A 13,562-nucleotide genomic window follows, 5' to 3' on the forward strand; every position below is an offset into this window, starting at 1 on the left:
TGGACAGATTGTCTTCTAAGCAAGTTCTTTTGTTTATTTATAAATAGTTAATGCATTAAAATGCTTATTATGTAGCTTGTGCTATGAATGCTAATCTTAGAGTATTCAACTGTAGTCCTAAAATGTGTGTTTTAGTCCTGTGTGTGTACCTGATATTCAAATGATAAGTATCAGTGGTTACTGGCTTATTTATTTATTTTCCTTTCTCCCAGACTGCTTTGAATAGTGGAACAGTGTGTCCTGTGCTGTTGGTTTTCTTAGGGGGATTACAGGCACATCCGTTAAGTGTAATGGTTTAAGCTTATTCAGGGAAGAATGACTTTCAGTTTGTAAAGTTTAACTATACAAGTATCTAGGGCAGCCATTTCCCTTGGCACTGGTCTTCTAATCTGTGAGCACAAATGGCAGTTGTGCTCTTCTGTGGCTTGTGCCTGTGATGTTGACAGAATTGACCCAGCATATGTTTTAGCATAAATCAGTTCCAAGTTGAGGGAACCTCCTTTTTTCAAAGCTTGGGGTACAAGTTCAAGCTGGGGTGCAAGTTCAAGCAATCTTGAAGTTCAATAGATAATAATAAATTATAAGTGAATTCAGTAGTTCATTCAAGCTTTAGATATAACTTGTTCTGTTAATGTTTCAGCTTTTCGACAAAGTAATCAGAGCATTATACTATACAGTTTGTTTTCCAGTAGTGTTCCTCCCACTAATGTAGAAATGTACTTGACAACTTAGCATCGTTAAAATTTGGGTGAAACAAAGAGAATCTAGTATTTTAAACAAATCTATTAGTATAGAGATTCTGTTACTGGGTCACATCTTTTCTAGCTAGTGAAATTTTTCTTTTGCTTTACAAAACAGACACGTCATAGTGCACTGTAAGAATTCTTCGGTATATAGTAGTTGTAGAGTAATTTACCCTTTGTTGTAGGTCGAGTAATGACAATAAGACAACTTCAAATTTAACCCATAAGGTTTAATATCCTTTTAGAAAGAAACCCCCTCGAGCATTCTAACTTAATTAAAACCCTGGAAGGCAGTCAAGAGAAACACTGTAACTGGATAGTCTTTAACCTTGCTTAATTCTTGGTTTTACCAGCTCTGTTGCAGAATTTCACAGTCTAATAATACTTTAGATAGAAAATGTAGTTTTACATTGGTTTTAAATTTGCCATCTGTTAAATTAATTAAAGGCATATTTATCCTTGAGTTATAAAACAGGAAAAACTTAAAGCTTGAAATCAGTCTCAACTATGATACTTTATTAGGAGGAATGATACCTGGATACCAGTTTCCACACTTCTTGTGCATTTACCCGTGCTCCATCCTATTACTTATATTCTTTATTGGAAAACTGCTGGTGTACACTGTATCCCAGGTGAGGGGATACTGGTATGTTGTACAGTGATGCAAAATTATTTCTTTATTGCGCACCATCCTGTTCATTATTTGACCTAATAGTTTGTTTGCTGATTTTGTTTGTTTGTTTTATTTGTTTCTTTATTTTTTTTGAATTGCAGATGCGTTTCTGACCTCTGAAAAGTAGCTGCTGCGTGCTGCTATATCAGCTTTCTCAACTGACAGAGTTAATTTAGAATCTTGTAAGGTGGGGAAGTACGGTCCTATCTCTCTCTTCCTGCCTGTGTCTTTAGATAGCCTGCCTTGATACCTTTTGGATATTGAAACTTGTATTGTTCATTATTGTAGTTTGGAGCATTCTGAAGATTTCTGTAGTAAGCGTTGTCATCTGCAGACTCACTGCATCGCTTCTGGTGATTCTCAGGGTCATAATAGTGACAAAACTCTTTTCTGGAACTTGGGTTGTCAAGGAGAGCAAAAAAAAGGGGGAAACTTGCATTCAGAACTTAAAAGAGATTGGTGGCAGGCAAGAATAAGAAAAGTAATTGATGTTGAGTGAGAGAACAGTGGAGGAGACTGAAAGGTAGTAAAGGTTATGGAGATGAATGCCTGTATAAGCTATGGGCTACTTGTTATCTTACAGAGGTAGTTTGCATAAAGTGTATATGTTGTGGGGAATATCACCTCAATGGATTTTGTGCAAACAAAATTCTGTGGTTTCAAATAAGAGGGATGAATTGATGAATATAAATTCATTGACACCTGGAGGTATTTAAAATACGTGTGGAGGTGGCACTGAGGGACATGGTTTAGTGGTGAACTTGACAGCATTAGGTGTATGGTTGGACTCAATGATCTTAAAAGGCCCTTTCCAATCTGAATGATTCTGTCAATATAGAAATCAAGCATAGCCCTTTCATTGTGATATATGTAAGGTGATAAATAAGAAAATGATTTTTTTTTTTTCTTTTTCCATACTAGCATCAAATCAGGGCAGCAGTCACTTGATGACGTGATTCAGAACATCAGGCTGGATATTGGGAACCTTCTAGCTTCTCATGAAATTAGACATTGGTGTAGCAGATATGCTAGCACAACTTTCCTTACTGTACCATGGGTATTGGAAAGCATTCCTTGTTTAGGAAAGAAGCAAAATGAAGTTTGAGGGATAACATTTTATTTTCATAATAGCTGAAGGATAAAAACGTGTTACGGATTTTGGGTTTTTAAATATCACTACAGGAATCTTCAAAAGAGCTTCTGGGTTACTGCTTTATCTGCTGCAGATAGATACCCAGGCTGACCAGAACTGTCACTGTGAGCACACTTTAATGCATGTTGAGTGTCTAGATCTCCACTGATGTAATGAGAATTAGCTGACACAGTTCTTGAAGCCCAGGGGACTATTCATTTTACCTGAAAGTAGACATCTTATAATTATGAAACTTTTCTACCCCCTTGTGAAGGTGGAGAATTCATGGAGAATTTTGACCAGTGACAAATCCAGGTGTTTCCAAATGTAATAAGAGAGACACGCGATACGTTTATTTACTAAACAGCAGCCTAGTAACACAGTATTTTAATACTGAGTAAAAAAACCCCTTGGTTGTAGAAGATAAGATTGGATCATTGATGAAAAGGCTTTGCTTTAAACTTGTAACATGACTGTAATGAGGATGAAAATAGATCAGTAATGTAGGTTCTCTCTGACAGATTTGGATAAATTAAGGGAAGTAGTTAATGGAATTAGAAGGACCGAGGAATAGTCTTCAGTATAGATGAGGAATGGCATCTCCTCCGAGTTCAGCCATTTGGTAGGAGTTTATATACAATGTAATGGGGAAATAGGTTTTTTTTGACACAAGAATAGTGTTAGATCTCATGCTTCTGGGCTTTGACAGAATTTTGGTCTATTATAGAAACTGAGGCTAATAAAGATTGCCAGAATTGTAAGATAGGTAAAAAATGGATTGAAAGAAAATGTAGGTGCATGTTTTTGAAAGAAAACACATAGAAAGCCACAGGTGGAGATCCTGAATATTAATTTCATGTTGTCATTAAGAACTTTGAAACAGAAATGAAGTATGTTCTGACAAACAAATGAGGGAGACAAGTCCTCACTGAATTCACTGAGGAGCAGAATAATAAAACTGGAAAGATACTTAGTTGGAGAAAATGCAAGGTCATGAATTAGAAATATTGGAGCTGGAGGCTGTTAATTGGGAATGACTGTCAGTCAGGATCTAAGGTTTTGGGGTTTTGTTGGTTTTAAAAGACTGGGGAGACTGTTGATGAGAATTTAACCTGAAAGTTAATACGTATTAATACGTGAGAGCAATATGTGTTGGTAAGTGTTGGTATATTCAGAACAGACTAACTTCCAAGGGCCTCTGTGTGTGTTTTTTAAAAAATTATTTAGAATTTGGAGCAAGTCAAATGCATAATTCTATAGCTGTTTATGTGTAGCAGTAGTTTTTTTTTCCTTGCTGGCTGATATGCTATGTACTTATGCAAATGAAAACACATATGCAAGTTAAAAATAGTATTTGTGATGGAGCTGTCAGTGTGCTGATTGAAAAGATACTGTTTTCCTTTCGTTTACACACTGAAAATAATATTATGAGTCTTCACATAACTTCCTGTGTTAGTGTTCCTGTGTCCCGGCTTTATCATCCTTCAGGACACATAGTTTGAAGCAGCAATCATTGCCAGCAGCAATTAACATAAGAGAAGAAAGCAAGCTGAGCCTTCTCCTTTATTGGGACTTCAGGGTGTATTGCTCCATCTGCCAGAGGCCAACTTCAAACTCGTCTGATTTAAACTTAGTCTAGATCCAGCACAGTGTGGATTCAGGCCAGGACCTGGAACTGCAGTGGCTTAGTGACACAGACAGATGATCTCTTACTGTTAGTGGATAGAGGGCAGTCATTAATTTTCAGTCTCCTGCCCTTTTCTGCAGTGTTTGATATATCTGCCCAGAAGTTGGTGCTGTCTTGCCAGGAGGGAGTGGTAAGGCCCAAAGTACAGTGTTCAAATTGCTTGGCTTGTCCTGGTTGATTTATCTATGGAGTGGTGACACGCTAATGATTTTGATGTGTTGCCAATCATAAAAAGAAACTAGGAAGTTGAAAAAGCTATCTGCAACAAGATTTTGTTGTTGCCTATGTGTCAGTGAACATATTAGTAGTGCTAATTGCTATTCTGAGTTGGGTAGTGCTTATTTGTGTGGGAGGGCAGTGCTTTCACAAGGCTGAATTCTAGGCTGTGTAATGAACTCCCCTGGGAATGGAGAGCGGCTGTGTATTTTGTGCAGAGAATTGATGATGGAATTTCTTCTATTTTGCATTCCTTAATGTGATAACACAGACTACAGGCATATAAATGGGAAAAAAAGAAGAAAGCAATGACGGCAGTTGTTGAAATAAATTATCTTCGTTGATGAAGCCCATCTAAAGCAATGCTGTGGGGCAAAGAAAGCTCCTATTTTTGTGCTTGCTTTAAAAAATATTTATAATCCATTTGCTACTTGTAGGTTTTTGTAAAAAAACTAACTTTGTGTTGAACTCAAACTCAGAGAACGAGGTCTCAAAGTCTGGGGAAGCTGTGCTGTATTTTTGTAATTACACTTTAGGTTTTGAAACTCCTATAATGTACAAAATTAACATACAACCTTATTACTAGAATAGTTGATGGGGCTTTGGGTGAGGGAAAGAAGTTGGACATAGGTGAGGCACATCATAACATTGAATTTAGTGGCAAAAGTTCTGTGAACTTTTAGGAGATCAGCTTCACAGTAAATGTGTTTTGACAAGCACTGTGCTAAATATGAGATACTGTGTTGGTGTTAGAGCTGGTTTTGTGACTTCTAATAAGCTGGGAAAGGGTATGGAGGCCGTATACTCTGGTGGGTACAGTAATGGATTTGGAACTTGGGAGACAGTTCTATTCTTGTTGCTGTCTCTGAATGGAAGACCAAGTAGCTTGCGGTATGTTGCCTTAATATTTTCCTGAAATGTACTTTCAGATTTAATGGTGAAAAATACCAAATGCCTGCATAAAGGAAAATCTGAAGTTTTTGGCTTACAATTTTCAATGTAGCCTGAGTCAGCTTCAGAATTGTGTAAAAAATAAAAAAAAAAAAAAAAAACCAACAAAAAACCAAAACAACCCCCCCCCCCAAACCCCAGAAACAAAAAAAGCCCAAACAAAACCCCAAACAAACAAACCCTCCCCCCCCCCCCCAACTCCACTACCACCACTAAACCAGTCTAAACTGAAAATGGAAGTTGAATAAAATCATTCTTCTAGCAGGTATTTTGGGACCAACTGATGTGGACTGCATGAACAGGATATATGTGGATGCAAATGAGCCTTTATTCGAGTATGCTAAAAATAATTGTTTTCTGAAGAGGAAACTTTTCAAGATGGTATTTAGTGGTTGACATTTTTTAAAGTTTAAAGATTAAAGTTATTAATACTCTGGTAGGTGATTCGGAGATCTGCCTGTCTAATGCCAAGAGCTATAACTCTTTGCTAATGCAATTTTCATCCTGTTTCCTGAATTATCGCATTAATACTAATGTCCAATTAGAATTGATAACAGACCTTGCCTCAGGACCAGAAGTGAATGAAAAGTAGCTTCTAATGAAACTTAAGACTTTAACATTTCAGACTAGATATTTATCTGTTTTTGAGATTAATCTGTGTGGACGCCATGATACTTTTTTCTTTAACTTGCTTGTCAGAACTTCTGTTGCAATGGAAACTGACTGGTTTGTAGTAGTTGGATTGGCAGTTTGGAGGTACGATATTTGTCATTCAAACACGATTCTCCATTTTCATGTGTAGCTATCAAAGGTGATTGAGCAGTTCTGTTATTGCTCTTATTTGTGCTCTACTCTTGCTCTTTTATTCGTCTTGTTTTAAACTCAGATTGAGCCATCTGATACAGGGCCATGTCATCTTGTGTATTTATGCAGAATCTAATACAATAGGGCCTGGTTGCTAATTGGAGCTTTTGGGTGCACACACAATAGATAATTAGTAATAAATGTACAGCTGTAATAGCAAGTAGTGCTCACATAATGAAATACAATGCATGACAGTTAAGCTCCTATGTGCTGCTTTAGTTCCTATTGAATGTATTTGAGAAATCATTGTTCTGTCTTTGCCTATGTGGTATTGCCCAGAGGTGCTCTCTCTATTCTGGTGTAAGTGCTTATGCTGCTAATACCTTAATTAACTTCTTAAAATATCACCAGTCAGGGCACATCCAAGTAGTACTCAGAAATGTACTGATCAGCAGTCTGCAAGATTTCTTGAAGTCTTATGGTGGTAATAATTAGTTTTTTGACAAACCGTGTTGTTTGGACTACATTTAGAGATTTTATCAATAGTTTATTACATTGAAGGGTGGAGGTGTTTTCAGGCTTTCAGCTTAAAAAAACCAAAACTCCAACAAACAAAACCCTTTCAAAACAGAAATACTAGGTCAGTCTCATGTCTTTCTCGTGCAGAGAACTTGTTCAGCTTTAAGTTAGGTGAATACATCATTACCACGAGACCCGTGACAAATGGGTCTACATTAATTTATTGTCTTGAGACCAATTTTTTTTTCTTTTTTTGGTCTTCAAAGTAAGCACACGCTGCTCTCAGTAGCCCTTTGAAGTAGGATATAATTGTGATTCCTGGTGATCTTTGATTGGAAGTCTTTTACGTGCAGTTGTAAGGCTTCCCATTGTCCCTGTCATTTAGAATTTAGGGTATAATCAGTGGCAAATTTTAAAAAGTGAAAGAGAAATCGTGGGAGAAGAGATGTAACATTAGTGCTGTGGTTTGAAAGAGAAGGAATCTCACCTCTGGTGGCTGGTAGGCTATCCTGCTACCAATTCTGAAGTAATTTGACTGAAAGATCTAGAGAAAGTGGTGGTGTGTTAGCCTTAGGTTTGATGTTCGAGTAATAGGTTTTGATGAAATCTTCTGTATGTTGTCTGAACCTGTAGATGTTTTAGGTGGCTGAAAACAAAGCTTTAAACTGTTGGTGGTTTTGTTGTTTTCTTTTTTCTTTTTTCTTTTCTTTCAAAACAGTTGTAAGATCTCTTATTGTACCATGTTCGTAATGATGCAAATACATGTTTTTTTGAGTGCTAGATCTTTTGAAGCGTCAGATGCTCTTTTTTCGTTGAAGCAAGTTACAATAAAAGCATGTATTTAAACCAGCAGTGAATATGGGAGTGTAGAGATGGCCAATTAAACTTGTTTATAAAAGCGGCGTGCATAATTTCTTTTTCTGTTGCTTATGCACCTTTTCTTCCCTCCTCATGGTTTCTTCAAGTTTTGAGAAAAACACATGCTTTTCATAATTAGTTTTGAATAAATTTACATGGTTTGAAAAATGAGTGTTGTCTGTAGATTATTCTTGCTTCTGAAGAGCTGGCGCCAAGTTATCTGGGTGAATGCTTATTGAATTATTTTTTTCATAAAGCATCTTGTGCAGCTTTCAGCTCTCCTAATGTTGCATTGATTTAATCTACTCACCCCTGCTGACTTGAGGTTTTCTGCTCATATGTCTTTTTCTTTTTTTGCAACTGCTGTGTAACATCTTGAAGTACACATCTTGTGTGCAGAGAAACGCTAGTTGAGCTGATCTATGGTGAATTATGATTATAGTCGTAATATTGAAAGAAGGTATTAATTTAAGCTGCATGGGTGGTACTGTGCTGCTGTAGTTAGATCTACTGATTTCTAGAGGCAGGATCTCTGCAGACAACAGGACAGCTGCCTGCATAGACCGTTTGCCTGTAGGGTTTCTGGAGGATGCTCTCTGATTTGTTTTGACAGCAGGGGTCCTATGGGCATTACTTGTAAGATCAGTGGTGAATTTTAGAGGAGACTACTGATTGCTTTTATTTCTTCATAACCAGGACTTTCTAAAGAGACATGGGTGAATTATAAAAAGTACTGGTTCCCCCCCCCCCCCCCCCCCCGTATGTATCCAAAGACTTTTATAAGTTCTTTGCCAAATGAATCTTCAAAATATGCTTTCATTGTTTCAAAATATTCTAGCACGGATGGTGAAACTCCTAGAACCTTTTACTTTTAATCAAGTGATTTCCTGGTCAGTGCTGTGAAAGAAACTGCGCTGCAGTCCAAATGGGTTAGTTGCTCTGGGAAGGCTGGGTCCCCACCCTGTTTACATCAGAGGCTATTCAAGAACGTTAAATCCTGTGAACTTTGATAACCATTGAGCTATCCTGATGGTTGCCAATGCTCCTAGTTTTCTCTCTTCTGGGGTTTCTGTTATTTTGACTTTTATCCTCAGAAAACTTCAGAACTTCTATAATAAGACTTGTTTTTAGCACGTCTGTGTGCAGGGTGAAATGAAAGGATCAATGAAAGAAAGCCCAGCTCTGGGTCACACTCTAGTTTGGTGTAGACCAACACCACAATTACAGCACGATACGGCGTAAGTTCAGTCACAGCAGCTCAGGTGATAGTTAGTAAACGTGACATAACTTGGGTTTGACTGGGACACTGAACTTGGACTTACTTTTGAGTCTTTATGTCAGCTTTGTCTCATGCTTATTTCTTGCACTGCTGGTAAGCCATGGTGTTCCCTGTCTGATTATTCTATCCCATCTTGATAGCTCTATTGTTCTTTTCACGTATCTTACTAAATGCGGTTACATTTTGTTGATTCCAAGTAGGCACTTCTCTGGTCTTTTTTGCTTTGCCAAACCTCTGAGCCCCATGGCAGTTTCTGTCTTCCTTTACCATATCAAATTCAAGCTGCTATTCTTCACTTTCACTTGCTTGTGGTATATAAATCATGGAATAATAGAATGGCTTGGGTTGGAATGGACCTTAAAGATTATCTGGTACCAAGCCCTGGCCCATGGATGGGGCATCCGCAGCTTCTCTGTGCAACCTGTTCCAGGGCCTCACTGCCCTCACATTGAAGAAATATGCTCCGCATTTATTACTTCTCATTCACTGCTAAGATGTTGACTTGTTGCATCTGGCCTTTGATACTAGTTTCTGCTGAGATGTCTTCAGTTTATTTTCCCCGGTCAGGCTGTGCCCTTCTAGGCTGCTGCAGAAGTTTGAGAAGACCTTTGTCTGTGTATCTAGCTGCTCTGTTATTCTTCCTGAAACTACTTTCGTACTCTTGCAAAGATCAAAGCAAACTTTCCAAAGGTAGCTTGTGTGTGTTAACAGCTATCATGCTGTTTTGTGTCTCTTGTGGTTTTTGTCTCTTTTTTCCCCACTATTTTTTCTTCCTTCTTCACTGTTTTTTATTGTATACTGAATACAGTAGAGTACAATATAATAGAGATACAATAACAAATAGTTACCCCTCTAGAGCAGTCTTCTGTGGGATTAGTCTAGAGCTCATTAATCTCATTAATTGAGATTAATGACTTGAGCTCCCAAATGCTGTCATAATGTAAAGAGACTTTTAGAAATATCAGATGTTTGCAAATGAACCAAGCTCACAAGTTGCTGGTGATAGTGTAGTAAGCTTTGGTGTTTTCTTTGTGTGCAATGTGAGAGGAATATACCTTAACTGAATTTGTCAGTGTTTTAAGGAAAAGTGGCTCAGTAGTTGGCTGGGACTTTGAAATACTGCAGTGTTATATAGCCAGTAATAGAAAGACAAGAAAGGTGTTTCTTTTGAACGAAACTCTGCAGATTTATACCAGGCAAAGTTCTGGTCCATATAATAAAGCAAGAACTGCAGTAAAGGATCTTTTAGCTGAGTTTAACTGAATTAGCCTCATGTATTTCTTACAGCATTAAACCTCTGTTGTTTTTAATAGATTTTCAAGCATCATTTTATCTGGACACATCAACATTGGCATATATATATATATATATACATATATTCTGAACTTTTATATTTGAAACGTTTTTTCTTTGTGACAGTTGCACTGAGCTAAACTATCTGCCTTCTCAAAGCAATAGGTTTAAACTTTTAACTGTAAAAAAATCCTTCTAAAATGCTTTTCTGATGACATCTGTCATGATTGCTTTTTCTTTAGCACTTAATATAAGTCAAAGTAGTAGATGTAGAGGATATACTTTAAAGTATAATATCTTAACATTGCCTTTGCAGGTACATGATGCTGATTGATGGCAAGAATGAAGTTTATATGATTGATAGAGACAATTCAATTTTTCATGTGTCTAATCTGGAATTTCCATTTCGTAAAGATCTTCGCACACATCTAGCAAACACTCTTCTGGATGGGGTAAGGAGTGTACTGGAGAAGTATCAGTGCTATTTGATTTCGTTCAGAAACAGGGCTAAGTTTTTAGGCTTGGATCAGTGAATCATGGGATTTCAAGAATAATACAGATTCAGTCACTGACTCAATGTGGGAATCACACTTCATAAGTAATTTCTTATCTACAGAATAGGAGTGATGACTGCTCTGGGGGGAGCTGTTTGTCTTTGAAATAAATCAAGGTATTGAGATGACATTCTCTGGATATGAGAAAAGGCTTGAAGAGAATCTAAAGAAATTATTGCAGAACTTCATCTCTTGTCTTACAGCTTTATATTTTGATGCAATAAACATGGTCAGTTTGATCCAATTAATGTAAATATTTCTAAAATTTGATAAAACTTTCATCATCTTTCAATAGACTTCTGTGAGTTGATGTCTTTGCTTTTGTCACCTTTTTTTCAGCTGAACTGAATTCTTGATGGATTTAGAAATGGCTTAGTTACATTTGTGTAAGACTCAAACATTTCTAAGTTGTCATGCTAATTTAAATTATGTAAACTTAAATTATTAAAAATGAACTTTTTAAGGTAATTGTAAAACAAGCTGTAAAACATCTGTATTTGAAAGGCTGGTCTGGAGGACTCTTCATAAACTTTTCCAAACAGTATTCACAAGAAGGGATTATTTCTTCCTTGACCTTCCTATTTCCCTTAAGCAAAAGAACTTTATTAGCTCTTACACTAAATACCTGTCAGTGTAGATGGATGCAGTTTCCTGTCATGTTTCAGTAGCATTGAAGGCTGTCTATATTGCTGTAACTCTTGCTTACTGAGGTGCTGAATATCAGAGGTGATTTTTGATGGTGGTCTTCTGAAACCTAATGCACCATTAGAAACCAGATACAGGAGACCATATTGTTATTGTTAGCTTTCTCTCCTTTATTAGGCCTTTGTTGTCAGTATCCTTCTTGAAATGTCACTTCTGTGAATGATCTGTCTTACTGAACACATATTTACATGTGAAGCATGTATAAATTCAATCTGTGAGGGTAATTATTGCGAGGAACAATGTACAGTCTCAGGGACAGAGAAACAGATAATACAGTATTTTCCATCTCCTCTGCTTCACTGAAAAATTGAGAGCATAATGCAAGAAATGCCATGTTGTCAGCTCAGAAGTGGTTGCACAAGCTGTCATGTCTAGTAGGAGCCTCTTCAGCCAGGCAGTTTCCTAGTGACGTACATAATAATTTTCTTAATGACATACATCAGGTCCCATACTGTTGAGATGAAAAGCCTAGTACTATTTTTTCCCCCTGCTCTTTCTAAGGCTCTTGAGATAGTAATGACTTGCTAGTGTCCATATGGTGAGATCCTAGGTGTTCTTCAGGGAAACTACTGCTCTTTTTGTCAATTCAAAACAGATGATTTAGTAGGAGCGGCTAATATGTGCATGGAGGAAGACAGGGATGACCTTATATTGAGATACATGCATAAATGTGGGAAAGGGGCTCTCATCCAGTGTGTTGTGTTTCCCAGATTTACAGTTTGAGTCTCTGAAGAATAAATTAAGTTCTTCCAGTTACCCATGACATGAACTATAAATTCACTTAATTTGTTATTCAGTAAAAATTTGACTGTTATAGTGCATTTCAGTATTTCTCTTTATTAATATAAAATTAGTCTAAACGTGATTTCTTTTCCCTCTACCCTGCTGCTTTTTTTTTTTTTCCCCCATGAAATGGAAAGCAAAATGACATTAAATGAACAAGTATTGGTGGAATGAAATACCTTGAGACAAAACTAAAACATTTCAATGGATAAATATTTTTCATGGTATGGGTTTCTGAATTTATTTAAGTATGGCCAGTGAAAAAAAAAACTACCCAAAACTGTTGAAATTCCTTTCAACAAATTTGAGAATAAAATTTGCCTGTTATTAGAAGCATGAGAACAGCTTAACTTTGTAGTTGAATATTTGTTTAATATTGTTGTCGAGTGATAACTTTCATGACTATTTCTTTACTCTGGATATACATGATTTCTCTTTCTTAATTTTTAATCCGTGGGAAGAAAAATTTGGCTTTCTTTTCTTTGTGTTAGCATATTTTGCGATTTAGTGCTGTAAGGCTGTTGAAGTTAATGCGTTAATTACAGGTTGAAGCAGTTTATACTTACTGCCCTTGAAGTAGCTTTATCTCTGAAAAGAGAGTGAAAATATGGATTGAGGTGGCCGAATTGGCATTGCCTTATAGTAATCTTAAAAAGTATGAGAAAAAGGAAAGACAAAACAGAGGTACTGGTGCCATGCAGCAAAAAGAATACTGGTGTTAAGAATACAAAAGATTAGGTAGTTTTCCCTAACTTTATTTAGAATGACAGTGTATATAAAACTTTCATAAAGGCAATTTCCATTGAATTCAGTGGTCTATTAACTTGCTTTAAGGCTTCTGGTATAAGGCTTTCATGTGGTTGTCTTTGGAGAATTTCAAATGCATTTACAGTTCACTTCAGGCTGAAATTACTTGGAAACAGTTCTTACTATGATCAGTTACGACTTGGGTGATGTGAGATCTCCTGCAATACTCTGTGCTCGCCTCTAGCTCTTCAGTTGTGGTTGTTCTCCTGGCATGGAAGAAGGTTTTCTGCAAAGCTCATTAGGGGTAATTTGAATATTATCAACATGTGACTAATGTAATATGAAGTATTTCTTTAGAAGCCAAGTGTTTCGCATCCATACTGCTATCTGAGGGAATGCGTAGATTTTTGTTCAAGTGTTTTGGCTGTTGTGCAAGAAAACTAATAAGTTATTTTCAGGAACTTTCTTGGCATTCTGTTTAGCTTTCGAACAGTTGTGTAGAAAATACAGAGGCATTCTTGGGCTTGAAATACTTTTTATAATTTTAATACAGTTTTGTGTGTATTTTATTTAACTTAGGTATAAAATATTTTTTACACTTGAAATTTTAGGAGGGCC

The 13,562-nt window shown here is 36.7% G+C and overlaps 1 protein-coding gene across 4 annotated transcripts in view; it reads left to right on the forward strand.

The window, feature by feature from the left end:
• Window positions 1-13,562, forward strand: part of RNGTT (RNA guanylyltransferase and 5'-phosphatase) — a 192,070-nt gene that overhangs the window by 42,932 nt on the left and 135,576 nt on the right. For all 4 annotated transcript variants that reach the window (XM_065681256.1, XM_065681254.1, XM_065681255.1 and 1 more), the window contains one exon: window positions 10,472-10,607. In XM_065681256.1, coding sequence (XP_065537328.1) covers window positions 10,472-10,607 — 136 coding nt within the window. The remainder of the gene's footprint in view (window positions 1-10,471; window positions 10,608-13,562) is intronic.

The sequence above is a fragment of the Lathamus discolor genome, chromosome 5, assembly GCF_037157495.1.
Source record: "Lathamus discolor isolate bLatDis1 chromosome 5, bLatDis1.hap1, whole genome shotgun sequence".
NCBI classification, from domain to species: domain Eukaryota; kingdom Metazoa; phylum Chordata; class Aves; order Psittaciformes; family Psittacidae; genus Lathamus; species Lathamus discolor.